The 13044-nt window shown below is 48.6% G+C and overlaps 1 protein-coding gene across 1 annotated transcript in view; it reads left to right on the top strand.

The window, feature by feature from the left end:
- Nucleotides 1–13044, top strand: part of NAT10 (N-acetyltransferase 10) — a 38166-nt gene that overhangs the window by 2514 nt on the left and 22608 nt on the right. The window contains exons 2-9 of the mRNA XM_006062385.4: nt 158–280; nt 621–712; nt 3831–4002; nt 5366–5488; nt 7159–7220; nt 8626–8740; nt 8836–8943; nt 11734–11867. Coding sequence (XP_006062447.3) covers nt 173–280; nt 621–712; nt 3831–4002; nt 5366–5488; nt 7159–7220; nt 8626–8740; nt 8836–8943; nt 11734–11867 — 914 coding nt within the window. The 5' untranslated portion in view covers nt 158–172. The remainder of the gene's footprint in view (nt 1–157; nt 281–620; nt 713–3830; nt 4003–5365; nt 5489–7158; nt 7221–8625; nt 8741–8835; nt 8944–11733; nt 11868–13044) is intronic.

The following is a 13044-nucleotide window of genomic DNA, read 5'->3' as shown; positions in this document are numbered from 1 at the left end:
AGGCTGATGTCTTCCCTAGGGAGTTGTTTGAGGGTTAAAAAAATACTTTTAAATGTGTGTAGTTCAGCTCCTGTCCCACAGGAGGCAGCCAACTAATGGTTTTCACCCAGAACCTGGATGTTCATGTCCAGTTGTGTTTCCTTTCCTTCTGTTTTAGTGATAATTTTTCACCATGCATCGGAAGAAAGTGGATAACCGAATCCGGATTCTCATTGAGAATGGGGTAGCTGAGCGGCAAAGGTCTCTTTTTGTTGTGGTTGGAGATCGAGGGAAGGATCAGGTAAGACCTGGTAAATGCTTCCTGGCTTTTTGTCCTGTTCCAGAGAGTCAGCATGTTACGGACCATCTGGGGTTTTACACATAATGACATTAAGGTCTCTTTGGTGTTTTCTTTAAGTGAAATGCCTAGTGGGAACGTTCCTTTGTTTCTTGAAAGTGATGAATAGGTATTTAGAGTTATTAGCAGATAGGTTAACAGCTTTTGATACTGAGCACAAGAGTAAGTGTATGTGATCTGGTTTCTAGTCCCAACCTGGGTGCTGCTTGCCTTGTGGTCTTGGGCCTGGCCATCCCAGAGGTCTCTTTTGTCCCTAAGAGTCTGTGGCTTTTTTCTTTGGCAGGTAGTCATACTCCATCACATGTTGTCCAAAGCAACTGTGAAAGCTCGGCCTTCGGTGCTGTGGTGCTATAAGAAAGAGCTGGGCTTTAGCAGGTAAGTCATGCCCCTTTGAGTGTCCCATCCCATTTCCCATCCCTGCTCCTTAGTTAAATGCCAGGAAATGATTCTTTGACCTAGGTTTTAAGGGATTGTTAGTAAAGGCGCTGTCTCTGAGGACACTTCCCAGTAGAGAAAATAATAGAACTGATGTTCATTCTTAATTTCTGACAATAAATTTCAAAATCTTTTCATGCTTTTTTATGTTCCCAGCCCAGTTCCTTGCTTTCTGCATGCCATTTTTCTTCCTAGTTTTCTCAGCTGATCGAGCTCATCTAATAATGCTGGTTCCACCTGATACCTAATGCAGCAGCTTTTCTCTTCTTCTTTTCAGAGCTCTTCTACTAGTCTGCTGTCTGACAATTGGCTAGTTTTTTTTTTTTAATTGTTGAACTTAAGACTTCTTATACTAAATATGAGACCTCTAACACAAACATACTTAGGCACAAATGGAATCTGTTGAAGTACAGTTGTCCCTTGAACAGTGTGGGTTTGAACTGCAGGACTCCACTTACGTGTGGATGTGTTTCAGTAGTAAGCTCTACAGTACTCTGTGGTCTGTGGTTGGTTGAATTCTCTGATACAGAGGAGCTATGGTTACAGAGGGGCCGACTCTAAGTCAGACATAGGTTAACCCTCAGGTTTTTCAAGGGTCAGCAGTATTCGGGTTAGCTACTGAAGCCTACGGGGGTGAGATTTCAGCTTTGCCTTGGGGGTGCTGAACAGCCGCGGTGCTGACACCCTGGTCCTTGCTCTGTCCCCAGTCTTTGTGTCATCCCTCGTGTCTGCTCTGTTCTTTCCCACTTCAGGACAGCTCTCTGCCTTCTGTGGTCCCCATTGCAGAAATCGCCCTTGAGGTTTACATGGTTTGGGTTCAACAGCACAGAAATCCATCTTTCTCCCAAATTCTTTTGGAAAGATATCCAGCCCTGGGCCAGAGGCAATGGGGTGGGCCACCGAGTAGGAGCCTGGCAGTTCTACCTACGCCCGTATGTGGGGAGGAGTTTGGTGTGCGGGGTGCTGATCCTTGGCAGATACACCACTATAGCACGACGTCAGAAACGCTCTCCTTTTACTCCGACCACCTTCCTAAACGCTTCCCTCTCTCTGATCTCATCTCCCCCCCCACAACCCGTTCACCTGTGTGGTTCTGTCCTTGGGCCTCTTTCCCCTCCATTATCCCCAGATGTAAAGCTTGTCTCTGGGGTGGACTCCGAGGGTGCGTCTCCAGCCCCGGCTGCTCTCTGCTCTGGTGAAACCCCCTGCCTTTTGCCCCTGCTCCCTCCTCCACTTGGGGTGCCACTTCCACCTCTCTGTACTCACCTGCTGAGATGCTCCCCTCGGGTGCTCCCCTTTGTTCAGGGCCTGCGTCCTGCAGGAAGCTTTTCCTAAGGCCCTCAGACTTAGCGCATGGCCCCTCTGCCCTCTTTAGCCCTTGTCTCTTTGTACAGTGCTTGGCACCTTACCTTCTCTCTCCCTCAAGATGTGATCACTTGCCCACTGGTAAGTAAGTTCATTTAGCGAGGAGGCCTCTCCTGCTTATCTTTATATTTTCATACTTTCAAAGGATCTGCCATATTTTACTAGGTGCTCAGTTACTATTTGTTGAGTGTATTGTTAACAGGCTCTAACATTTTAATTTTACTTAAGTACCAAAGGCTATATTTGATTAGTTCTTATCCTTTGGTCTTTAAGAGACTTGATTCTGCTTAAAAGAAACTCGATTTTGAATTAGATAGTTTTGCTTTAAAAACATTACAGAAGCTTTATTGTAAGAATATGAAAAATACAGAAAAATCTTAAAGGTGAAAATAAAAAGCACCATATTTTCAATACTTAGGCATTGTTAGCATTTAGCTGTATATGCAGTATGTATTTTTAAGACATAATTGGCATATTCTTTCATAATTGGGCAGGTAACCATTTTTAATACAGATTGAGAATAAGGCCTGTTGCCTCTCAGCAGAATTTTAAGTTTCTGGTGCTCTGATTCTCATTGCTGTACACTTGGTAAATGTCAGAATGGCAATTCAGGGTATTCTGGGCAGATTTGCCTTTCAACTTAACCCACCTGATCTCACTTTTAAAAAAAAATCCCTCCTGTGCCTCTTATAGCTCTCCCAGCCCTGTCTAGATGTGGCAGAGCATCAGGTTAAAGCTGATGCTAAGTCACAGGCTGAGGAACTGGAGGCCCAGGGGGAAGGCCTTGGCCTTACTCTTCAGTTAGAAAACTGTGATAAAATTTTGGTCTGCTGTACCTCTTGGTTCTGGAGTTTTCTTGTTCTCTGTTTTCTCTGAAAGAAAGAGTTGGGACTTCCTGGCGGTCCAGTGGTTAAGACTTTGTCTTCCAGTGCAAGGGCTGGGGGTTCATAGCCCGTGGTCCAGCAGCTAGGATCCCATGTGCCTGGAGGCTAAAAAAAACAAAATGTAAAGCAGAAGCGGTATTGTAACTGATTCAGTAAAGACTTTAAAAACGGTCCACAGCAGAAAAAGTCTTAAAGAAGTTAACTGACACTTGGGTATTCAGAGATGTTTAGGATGAGAGAGAAGTTCAGGGATGTCTGGGAGATGTCCAGATTCCACTCTAACCCGTGTATCCTCTGTTGGTGTTGTCTTCAATTAGAACTGCCCTTGAGGACTTGATCCAACCATCTGGGAAGGAAGTGGATGAATTCATTTAGGAAAAATGAATAAAATAACCCACCATCATGATGCCTCTCCTAGGTTCTCTGGGAAGGAGTGCCGTGAAATTGAAGTATGGGCTTGAGACTGAGATAATGAGTCCACCAGGGTTTAGGTTCAAGCTCTGGCTAAATGTGGGGTTTAGGGACTCCCATTACCCTTCTTGTTAAGTGAAGTATCAAAATGGCAGGGTTCACAAACAGACTTATACTATCTCCTCTGAAGCCCTTCTCTTCTAATGCTTCTCCAGTTTTGTTTTTTCTTTTTTTTTTTTTAGCTTTAAAGCAAGGGAATTAGCCCTACAATTTCCAAGTTCCCTTCTAGCTCTGAAAGTCTTAAGTGGGGGATTGTTGAGTCTATTCCCTTCTCCCAACTCTAGCCTCTCCAGTTAACTGGCTCTCATGGGGTTGGGGGTGGGGTGGGGTGATTACAGTCATCGGAAGAAAAGAATGCGACAGCTGCAGAAAAAAATAAAGAACGGGACGCTGAACATAAAGCAAGATGACCCCTTTGAACTCTTCGTAGCTGCCACCAACATTCGCTACTGCTACTACAGCGAGACCCACAAGATCCTGGGCAACACGTTTGGCATGTGTGTTCTCCAGGTGGGTGACTTCCCCCAGCCCGCACCCGGGGGCAGAGCACTGAGGGGTGCTCGGGCTGCCTGGTTACCCACGAGAACAGAGGGACAGAGAGGAGAGAAGATGCCTGTGTATTCTCCTTCCCCCAGAATTTATCAGTGGAAAACTTGGCCATTTTCCCAAGGAACTTGATAACTCACCACCATAAAAAGAGCGTTTTCTATCTAAAGCAGCACTTGTCCAGAGGTACCCAGACTGGTAGTGATGCTCCATCACACCTGGGTCTAACCAGCTTGATAGAGCACAGAACTTTGCATGACCCTAGAACCCCAGACCTTGTTAGATCCAACTGAAGGCTTTTATTAGAACTTACTGTCTTCTTAGAACTAACTGAAGACCAGACAGGAGTCAGACTTGTTTTAACTCACTGGGTACAGACCTGAGCACTCTTACATCCTGTCCAAAGTGCTTGACTGAACAACCAGCCCCCACAATCAACCGTCTAATTCTTAAAGTCCCCTCACTCCACCCCCTCACCCCCAACCCCCCCGCAGAAAACTCTGGTGAGTTTCTTCACTGGCATATATTTTCTCTTGCCTGGCAAGTTCATAGATTGTTTCACATTTTTGTTTTGAGCTCTGGTGGTCTTTGTTTTATTCTTTGATTTTTTGACACCTGGGATTTCATCCATTGCCCCCTCTCCTGCCCCCGAAAGAAAACATTTAAGCACAAATCTCCACATTTAAGCTCAGGTTCCCACTGTTTCATCATGTATTTATTATATGCATGCACTGCTATAATTACATGTATTATAAAACATACCTTATAAAACATAGATTAAGAAATGAGATGGGAAATTCTGAATAGAAGTTCTGGTTTTTTCTTTCTGCAGTCCAGTGGGTTGTCCATGCATTTTTGGGTTACATCCCACCTTGGAGGCTGAGGAGAGCGTTTTGCCTGTTCTCACCCCATCACTGACTGCTAGGGAGTTGCTTCTGCTCGCCAGTTACCAGATGCAGTGATGATGGCTCCTTTAGGCAGTGGCTCCCCCGTGTGGTACAGTAGAGTTTTGTCAATTTCTGCCTATGAACATAGAAAATGAATGTGAGATATTTCTGAAATTCTTGTGAGAATTAATGAAGACTGGAGAACTTCTTTCCAAATAAGATTTTATCAGGGATTATGGGAAACACTTTGACATATAAAACCAGATACACCTGTTCTAAATAAGTCCTAAATAAGGACTGTGTGTGTGTATGGGGGTCCTGGTGAGTTGGTAGGGGGTATCATCTTGAGTTTGTACTCTAAAGCCTTCTTTGCCTCCTGGTTAAGCTTCCCTGCCATGCTCTTTGCATCATCAGCTAGTTCTAAGGTCTCCTCCTTCCAGGATTTTGAAGCTTTGACTCCAAACTTGCTGGCCAGGACTGTAGAAACAGTGGAAGGCGGTGGGTTGGTGGTTGTCCTCCTGCGGACCATGAACTCACTCAAGCAGTTGTACACAATGACCATGGTAAGGCCCTGCTTTTTTAAACTTGATTATGGGGGTTCAAGTTAATCTGTGTTTTTCTACTTTCTTTTAAGAATTCTTACTGAGCAACTCCAGTGGACAGTCAGCATCATCTCTGGGCTGGGAGCTGTAACTGCAACTAAGGAAAAAGTGACTGCAGAGATGTCTCACTGGCCCTGGGTCTACTGGGGAATGTGAATTGTGCCTTTGCTCTCAGGCATTTGCAAATATTACACCAGTGAGATGCAGATAGGATGCGGCTGTTGTGTAGTTAAATTTCTGAAGCAGTATTCAACAGAGAGCCACGCCAGGGCCTGCACTTGTGTGCTATGAAAAGGGGACCATGTCCTGACATCCTCCCCTGCCCTCTCCCTAGTAGGTGATGAAGGAACACTGCCATTCCACTCCCAGGTTGGCTGAAACTTCGACTCCAAGTGGTGGGGTGGGGGGAATATTTTCTGCCCAAGCTTTGGACCTGGCTGTAAGTGAGGAAAGTGTCCCCCTGGATGCACAGCTGGTCTCTGACTCATCGGCTCTGCCACGTGGGTGTCGTGTTCTTCGAGGCAGGTTTTGAATCATGTCCATGGCCAGCTGCTCGGGAACTGTTAGGATTGGCCTCGGGGTTTCGTGAGCTGCCTTCATCTGGTGAAATGGGCTTTCTTCAGATCTAGAGCCTGCTTCTTGTCGCATTCCCCCACCACCGCTTCTCCTCACCCCAGCCCCTCTGGCCTCCTTAGAGGTCCTCAGATGTGCCCTCTCCCCTCAGCACATTCTCACCTGAGGGCCTTCCCACTGGCTCTTCTCATGGGAATGTCTGCTGGCTCACTTCCTCACTGCAGTCCAGTCCCTGCCCAGATACCACCTCCTCAGCGTGGCCCTCTCTCTCACCCCCTGTAGAATATGTGTTTCTCCCATCACTCATCAACCTGTTTTATTTGGCTTCAAAGCATGTTACAGACCTCTAAAGTCAGACAGTACTTGCTTATCATCTGGCTTCCTGTGCTAGTCTCCAGACTTCATGGGAGCAGGGACTGTTTTCCTCCCTTGTATATTCCTCGATCCTGGAAGAGTGCCTGGCCTTTAGTAAGCCCTCCTTAAAATATCTGTGAACAAAGCTGTCTCTTTATTCTCCCCCTGCTCTTACTTGGCCGCCTGCTTACCACCTCAGAGGGCCTTCCGTCACTACCCTGTGTAAGGAGTCCCCCTTCCCACCCCACCCCATTAGCTGTCACTATGCCCTGTTTCTCATTCGTAGCATTTCCCAAAATTTCTATCTATTGATTTGTCTCCATCCAACCATTTGATGATAAGCTTCATGAGAGTAGGGGTCATGCTTTACCAAACTCCAGCGTGTACCCCTCATGTCTGGTGTTGGCATGTGCATTTTGAGCAAATGAATATATTTTGAGATGCTAGATAAAATGTGGGAAAAGCTAAAGATGAAGTGAGGGGATGTTTGTTGTGATGAGAAACACTGCATTTAGCGTCTGATTCCAGCTCCAGCAAATCGCATTCAGCCAGGTTAGCACAGCAGGTTAGGTGGGAATGGATTTCGATCCTAGCAGCATCGCTGGTGCCTCTTTTATCCCAGGGCTGCTTGCTGAAACTTCGTCACATCTGGACGCTGAGCCTCAGTGCCATTAGCTTCTACTAATGTACGTTGTCTCTTTTAGGATGTGCATTCAAGATACAGGACAGAGGCCCATCAGGATGTGGTGGGAAGATTTAATGAGAGGTTGGTCTGAACACATTTTCCACTTCCTCACCTGTGGGAGACACGGGGGTTGGGGGGGTGGCGCGTTTTTGTCTTGGACACAGCTGAAAGCCATGCTCTATGTGAGGGAGGGTGGTGCAAGAGCCCCAGACAGTGAGGTCCCCAATCACAGCGGTAGTCGTGCCGCTCACTGGAAGCGGTAGAGTGAGTGGAAGGCTGGGGCCTGGATTCTGTCTTGCTTCTGGCCCTCACCAAGTCACTGTCCACTCTGGCTTTTCGCCTGCGCAGCTGTCAAAGGGGTAATCTGTCTGGATCCTGTTTCCCCAAATGTGTTTCACAGAACATTGGTGTTTAAGAGGGATCTTATGACAAAAGGGTTTTCTGGCACACTATGTCTAGGAAATGGCTGATACAGTTTTTCCTTTCTGAAGACTCATGTGAGCCTGTTGTAGCCTCTGAAAAGTCTCACAGCACGAGGGACCCCAGTTTATTTGACCCAGAGCCCCGTTTAGGGAATACCAGTTAGCAACTTTTGACAGCTTTAAGAAGGAAGAAGCCATGGCCTAGAGCAGTGGTTCTCACCCTGAGCAGTCTTGCCCTTGGAGAGACTTGGCAGTATCTGGAGACACTTGGATAGTCAGGACCTGGCTGGGCGGGGTGGGGCGGGGCGGGGGTGTTGGGAGGTACAGGCCAACGATGCTGCTAAAAAGCTGAAAGGGGGCCAAAAAGCACCACCACCACCCCCTAAGAAAAATGATCTGGCCCACAGTGTCAGTGCTACTGCAGTTTAGGAATTGGCCTGGGGGAATTGTGGGGCCTGGTTTCAACCCCTCTGAAGCTGCTCAGTGGAAGGTGCGGGTCTGGAAGTCACCCGGTGCTGCCGGATGGGAGTGAAGCCCGTGAAAGTAGAGCAGGAGGCCCTTTTCTTGCAGCTGTGGGACAAGCTTAGATTTTACAGCCAAACATGTTTTTCTACACGCAGAAATGTTTGTGCACTACAGCTAAAGGGAACTGTCCTCTCCACCCTTTTCTTTGTTTTTCCCTCACTGTGGCAGAAGGGTGTCCATTTGTGTGTGTGTGTTTGCCTCTATGGTTGGTGAGAAGATGTGGGGTGGCTTTGGGGTGGGCTCAAGGAGACACCTAGTGCTAGAGGGTAAACCTGGAGGATGTGGGAAGGGCCAGGGGACCCGGAGCTGAGGGACTCTGCACAGAAAGAGCACTCATAATCAGTCTCTCAAGAGAGTTCCCCGTAACTGGTCTCCTCTGCAAATCATGTTCAGGTGCCTTGTAAAGGAGGCAGGAATCATCCAGCCCTGTTCTACAGATGATGGTTTAGAGACGTGGGCTGGATAATTTTCCTAAAGAAAAGCCCTTACTTGTGTTGACATTGCTCCCAGCACCTCACAACGGTGGTTTTGTTCCTCAGGTTTATTCTTTCTCTGGCCTCGTGTAAGAAGTGTCTTGTCATCGATGACCAGCTCAACATCCTGCCCATCTCCTCCCACGCCGCCAGCATTGAGGCCCTGCCTCCCCAGACGCCGGTGAGCTGCCAGGGCCCGGGAATCTGGGGAGGCTGTGTTTCCTGGGCTGACCCTCCGACGGCAGTGGTGAACCTTCTCCTCCTCCTCTCTGTTAGGATGAGAGTCTTGGTCCCTCTGATCTGGAGCTGAAGGAGCTGAAGGAGAGCTTGCAGGACACCCAGCCTGTGGGCGTGTTGGTGGACTGCTGCAAGACCCTCGACCAGGTGACATGTGTTCGGAACACCCCCATCCCTGTCTGAACCACACAGAGGGAAAAGACAGCGAGCAGAAAACAACAGAAGCCAAGTTAGGATGAGGCTTGGCTCTCTGTGGGGCAGGGGCCTTTTCTTTTGCTCACACGTGGGCACGCAGCACCAGCATAGCACAGAAGTCTGGGATTATCTGCCCCTTCCCCCTGGTTTGTTGTTTGTAGCTGTTGTTCAGGAAGCTGGGGTCGGGAGGAGACGGGTTGCGTTTAAAGAGGAACCCCTCCAGCACAGGCTGATGGACCTGCGTTCTTTCATTCTCACTGAGTTTTGATGACATAGGTTTTTGTTTATGCCTTGTTCTTAAGTGAGGAGGGCTGGAGGCACCTAGTACTCAGCCCCGCTCCAATGTGAGTGCTGAGGAGGGCCCTGTGATGAGGGTACCCGGTCCACCTGGTCTCTAGGTACAGACAGCAGGCTGGGAGGGAGCTTCCAGGATGCATTTCTGTGCTCCAAGTGACCGGGGCTGGTAAACTTGGCTTCTCTGGTGGTTCCTGGATGGTGATGGGAGCTGAATAGACATGGCCCGGAGACCTGCAAGCTGTCAGGTGTGTGCAGAGTTCTGATCCAGCCTGAGCAGACAAGCAGCACAGGCCTGTCAGCCCTGGGATCTTCCCTCGTGATGGAAAACAGCTGCAGTGACGCCGCCCACTCGGGGCTGAATCCCAACAGGCTGGTTTCCCTTTTCTTTCTGGAAATAGAATCACCAGCTACACAGCGCTCTCTGCAGCCCAGGCTGCAGGCTCCAGGTTGCTTTTCAGCTACTTCCTGGTACTTTCTTTATCATCAGAGAGGGGGAGTGAGAGAGAGGATGGGGAGAGGGCAGAAGTGACCACGACTGGTAGTGCCCTCCCTTCTCCTGGCGCCCCTGCCCTCCGTGCTGCTCTTCATGTCTGCCCATGGCCACCTTCTACGTTCATGACTGGGCAGTGACACTTAGGCCCAGGCAGGAGGAAGGGGCGGGGCTCGAGGAAGCTCAAGTCTCTCCAGCTGGAAACACTCAGAGGGGATCCAGGTCCTACTCACCGTAACCTGGCCTTTGCTGAACCCTGTATCATATCCTTTTCTTGTTGCTCTAGAGTAGAGAAGTGAAGCACTCTGATAAAATGTACATGGAAAAATCCATGAACATAATAAAAGGGTATGAAATTTGGACTAAATATGTACTCTAAAATAATATTCTAAAATAAATGAAAAACCAGTCCAAAAAAGCACATAATTTACAAACAAAATAGATAGCCAGTAATTATATCGATTTGAAAAAGTGCCTGCTTTCTGTCATAACTGAAGTAACACAAACTGAAACAATGATCCTAAGTTCCCATTTTGGGTTGGTCAAGACTTAAAAGTTTAGCAGTACCCAGTGTTGGCAAGTGTGGGGAGAGAGCAGATTAACCAAGATGGTGGTCGTCAGACCCCTCTTGCCCACAGCCTCTCGCTCTCGCCCCACGTTTTGTAAATACACGGTTATGTAACAGCTGAGCTCACTCACAGCACTGCACATGCGTGTCATGGTGTATCTGCTTGGCCACAGGCCACTTTTGCTCTGTAAACATACATGAGCTTGGAGAACGCAATGGCACCCCACTCCACTACTCTTGCCTGGAAATCCCATGGGCGGAGGAGCCTGGTAGGCTACAGTCCATGGGGTCGCTAAGAGTCGGACATGACTGAGCGACTTCACTTTCCCTTTTCATTTTCATGCATTGGAGAAGGACATGGCAACCCACTTCAGTGTTCTTGCCTGGAGAATCCCAGGGATGGGGAAGCCTGGTGGGCTGCCGTCTATGGGGTTGCACAGAGTCGGACATGACTGAAGAGACTTAGCAGCAGCAGCATACATAAGCTCCACCTGAAAAGCCTTTGCCACTCCGTTGCCTCTGTATTATGGCTGTCTTATGGCTGTGTCCACTGGGTCAACCATAAGAGGAGAGCTTAGCGAGTCTGCTGCTAGGCTGCCGTGCCAGTCAGAAGAGAATAAACATATTTGCAGTTCCTATGACTCCTTGAGTTTTCTTCCAGCTTCTCTGCTCACGCCTTGCCGACCGCGGGCTCAGCAAACAGTGTGAACAGTGAGATAGTTGGCGTAGTTGGCAGGATTATACAGCAAGACAGCAAGGCTGCAGAGAAGGCCTTTCGTACATGGGTGGGGGTTCCATAACTTGGCATGACACCCATTTTAATGCACACATACTCTAACTCAGCAGCTCTTCTCCTGGAAATGTATCCTAGAGATAATGCCCACTGCTGTATCTGTACAAATGGTGGCAGGACACAGTGTTGGCTTCGACCATAGTGGTGGAGGAAGAGGATAGTGAGGAATGTGGGATTTTTATGTTTTGAAGGACAGGATTTGTTGATGAATCGGGTATGAGGAGAAAATGGAGGTGACTTTTGGCCTGAACAGTTGGACACTAGCTGAGCTGGGGAAGGTGGTAGGTGGAGGAGGACTGGGGGGACATTAGGTGTTGAGCGTGAGACAGGTAGTGGACGTAGAGGGGGCAGTTGGGTGTATGGAAGAGTCTGGTGTGGGGGAAGAGGTCTGGATGGAGATGTGAACTGGGGGTTTATCAGCATCTGGTTGGTGTTCAAAGCCTGGAGACTGAGAGGAGATGATCACGGGAGTAAGAGTCTAGGCTGTTGGTCGGCGAGAGCGGCCCCGTGTCCCCTGCTCCCCCCCAACTCCAGTTTAAATGGCTGAACCTCGGCCTTTCTCACAGCTCACCCAATATGTTTCTCTTGCCACAGGCCAAAGCTGTCTTGAAATTCATTGAGGGGATCTCAGAAAAGACCCTGAGGAGTACTGTTGCGCTCACGGCTGCCCGAGGAAGGGGGAAATCTGCAGCCCTGGGACTGGCTATTGCTGGGGCGGTGGCTTTCGGGTAAGGGGGATCCCGGGCTTCAGGCACCCTGAGCTCTGCGGGAGCCGTGTGCAGGACTAGGGGTCAGAGGGGCTGCTCCCAGTGTAAGCGAGCTCCTGAGTGATTTCGCTAGATCTTGGGCACCTATCTAGAGAGAGCAGGTGTCCCTGGGGGCTAAGTGGTAAAGAATCCACTTGCCAGTGCAGGAGATGCGGGTTCAGTCCCTGGGTTGGGAAGAGCCCCTGGAGAAGGAAATGGCAACCCACTCCAGTGTTCTTGCCTGTGAAATCCTAGAGAAGCCTGGCGGGCTACAGTCCATGGGGTTACAAAAGAGTTGGATACAACTTAGTGACTTGTTCAGTTGTTGTTCAGTCGCTAAGTCGTGCCCAGCTCTTTGCGACCCCATGGACTGCAGCACGCCAGGCTTCCCTGTCTTCACAACCTCCCAGAGTTTGCTCACACTCATGTCCATTGAGTTGATGATGCCATCCATCCATCTCATCCTCTGTCACCACCCCCTTTTCCTCCTGCCCTCAATCTTTCCCTCAGTCTTTCCTAGCATCAACTTAGTGATTAAACAGCAACAGCTAGAAAGAACAATGCTGTTATCCCCAGATCCCAAAGGTACACGTATATGTGTCCTGGCACACAGATACCAGGGCCTTTGTGATAACTATTTAGAGTTGAACAAACACACAAGAGCAAAGAAATGGTGGTAAGGAACTTTAAAACTCTCAGGAACTGAGCCTGTGTATGACCAGCTTTGCTGACCGAGAAAAATACAGGTTTGTCATTTTAATGATTTGATCAATAGACAGTCTTGTTTGCATTGAGGAGCTGCCTTTGAGAATGACATCACTTGCCATTCTTTTGTCCTGGACTGAAGATTTATGAGCTGCCAGGAGAGCATGTGTTTACAGCTTCACAGATACAAATAATGGACTGTAGGATTTACCGTGTCCTATATACATGATCTTCCTTGGTGCTCCTGAGAGCAACGTTAGTGTTTCATAGATGGATAAACCCAGGCTCAGGGAGTTTCAGTGACTCACCCAAGGTTCCCCCAAGTCAGTGCTGGTTGTGCTGGGACTGAACTCGGCTCCTAACTGTTACTCTGGCTGCTCTAGTGGTACCACCTGGCCCTCTGCCTTTAGCATCCTTTATACTCAACAAGGATCCCTCAGAGGCTCACTGTGGC

Source organism: Bubalus bubalis, chromosome 16 (assembly GCF_019923935.1).
Source record: "Bubalus bubalis isolate 160015118507 breed Murrah chromosome 16, NDDB_SH_1, whole genome shotgun sequence".
In the NCBI taxonomy this organism is placed as follows: Eukaryota; Metazoa; Chordata; class Mammalia; order Artiodactyla; family Bovidae; genus Bubalus; species Bubalus bubalis.
Note: the sequence above shows the minus strand (reverse complement) of the source record. Positions and strands in the feature narration are given on the sequence as shown.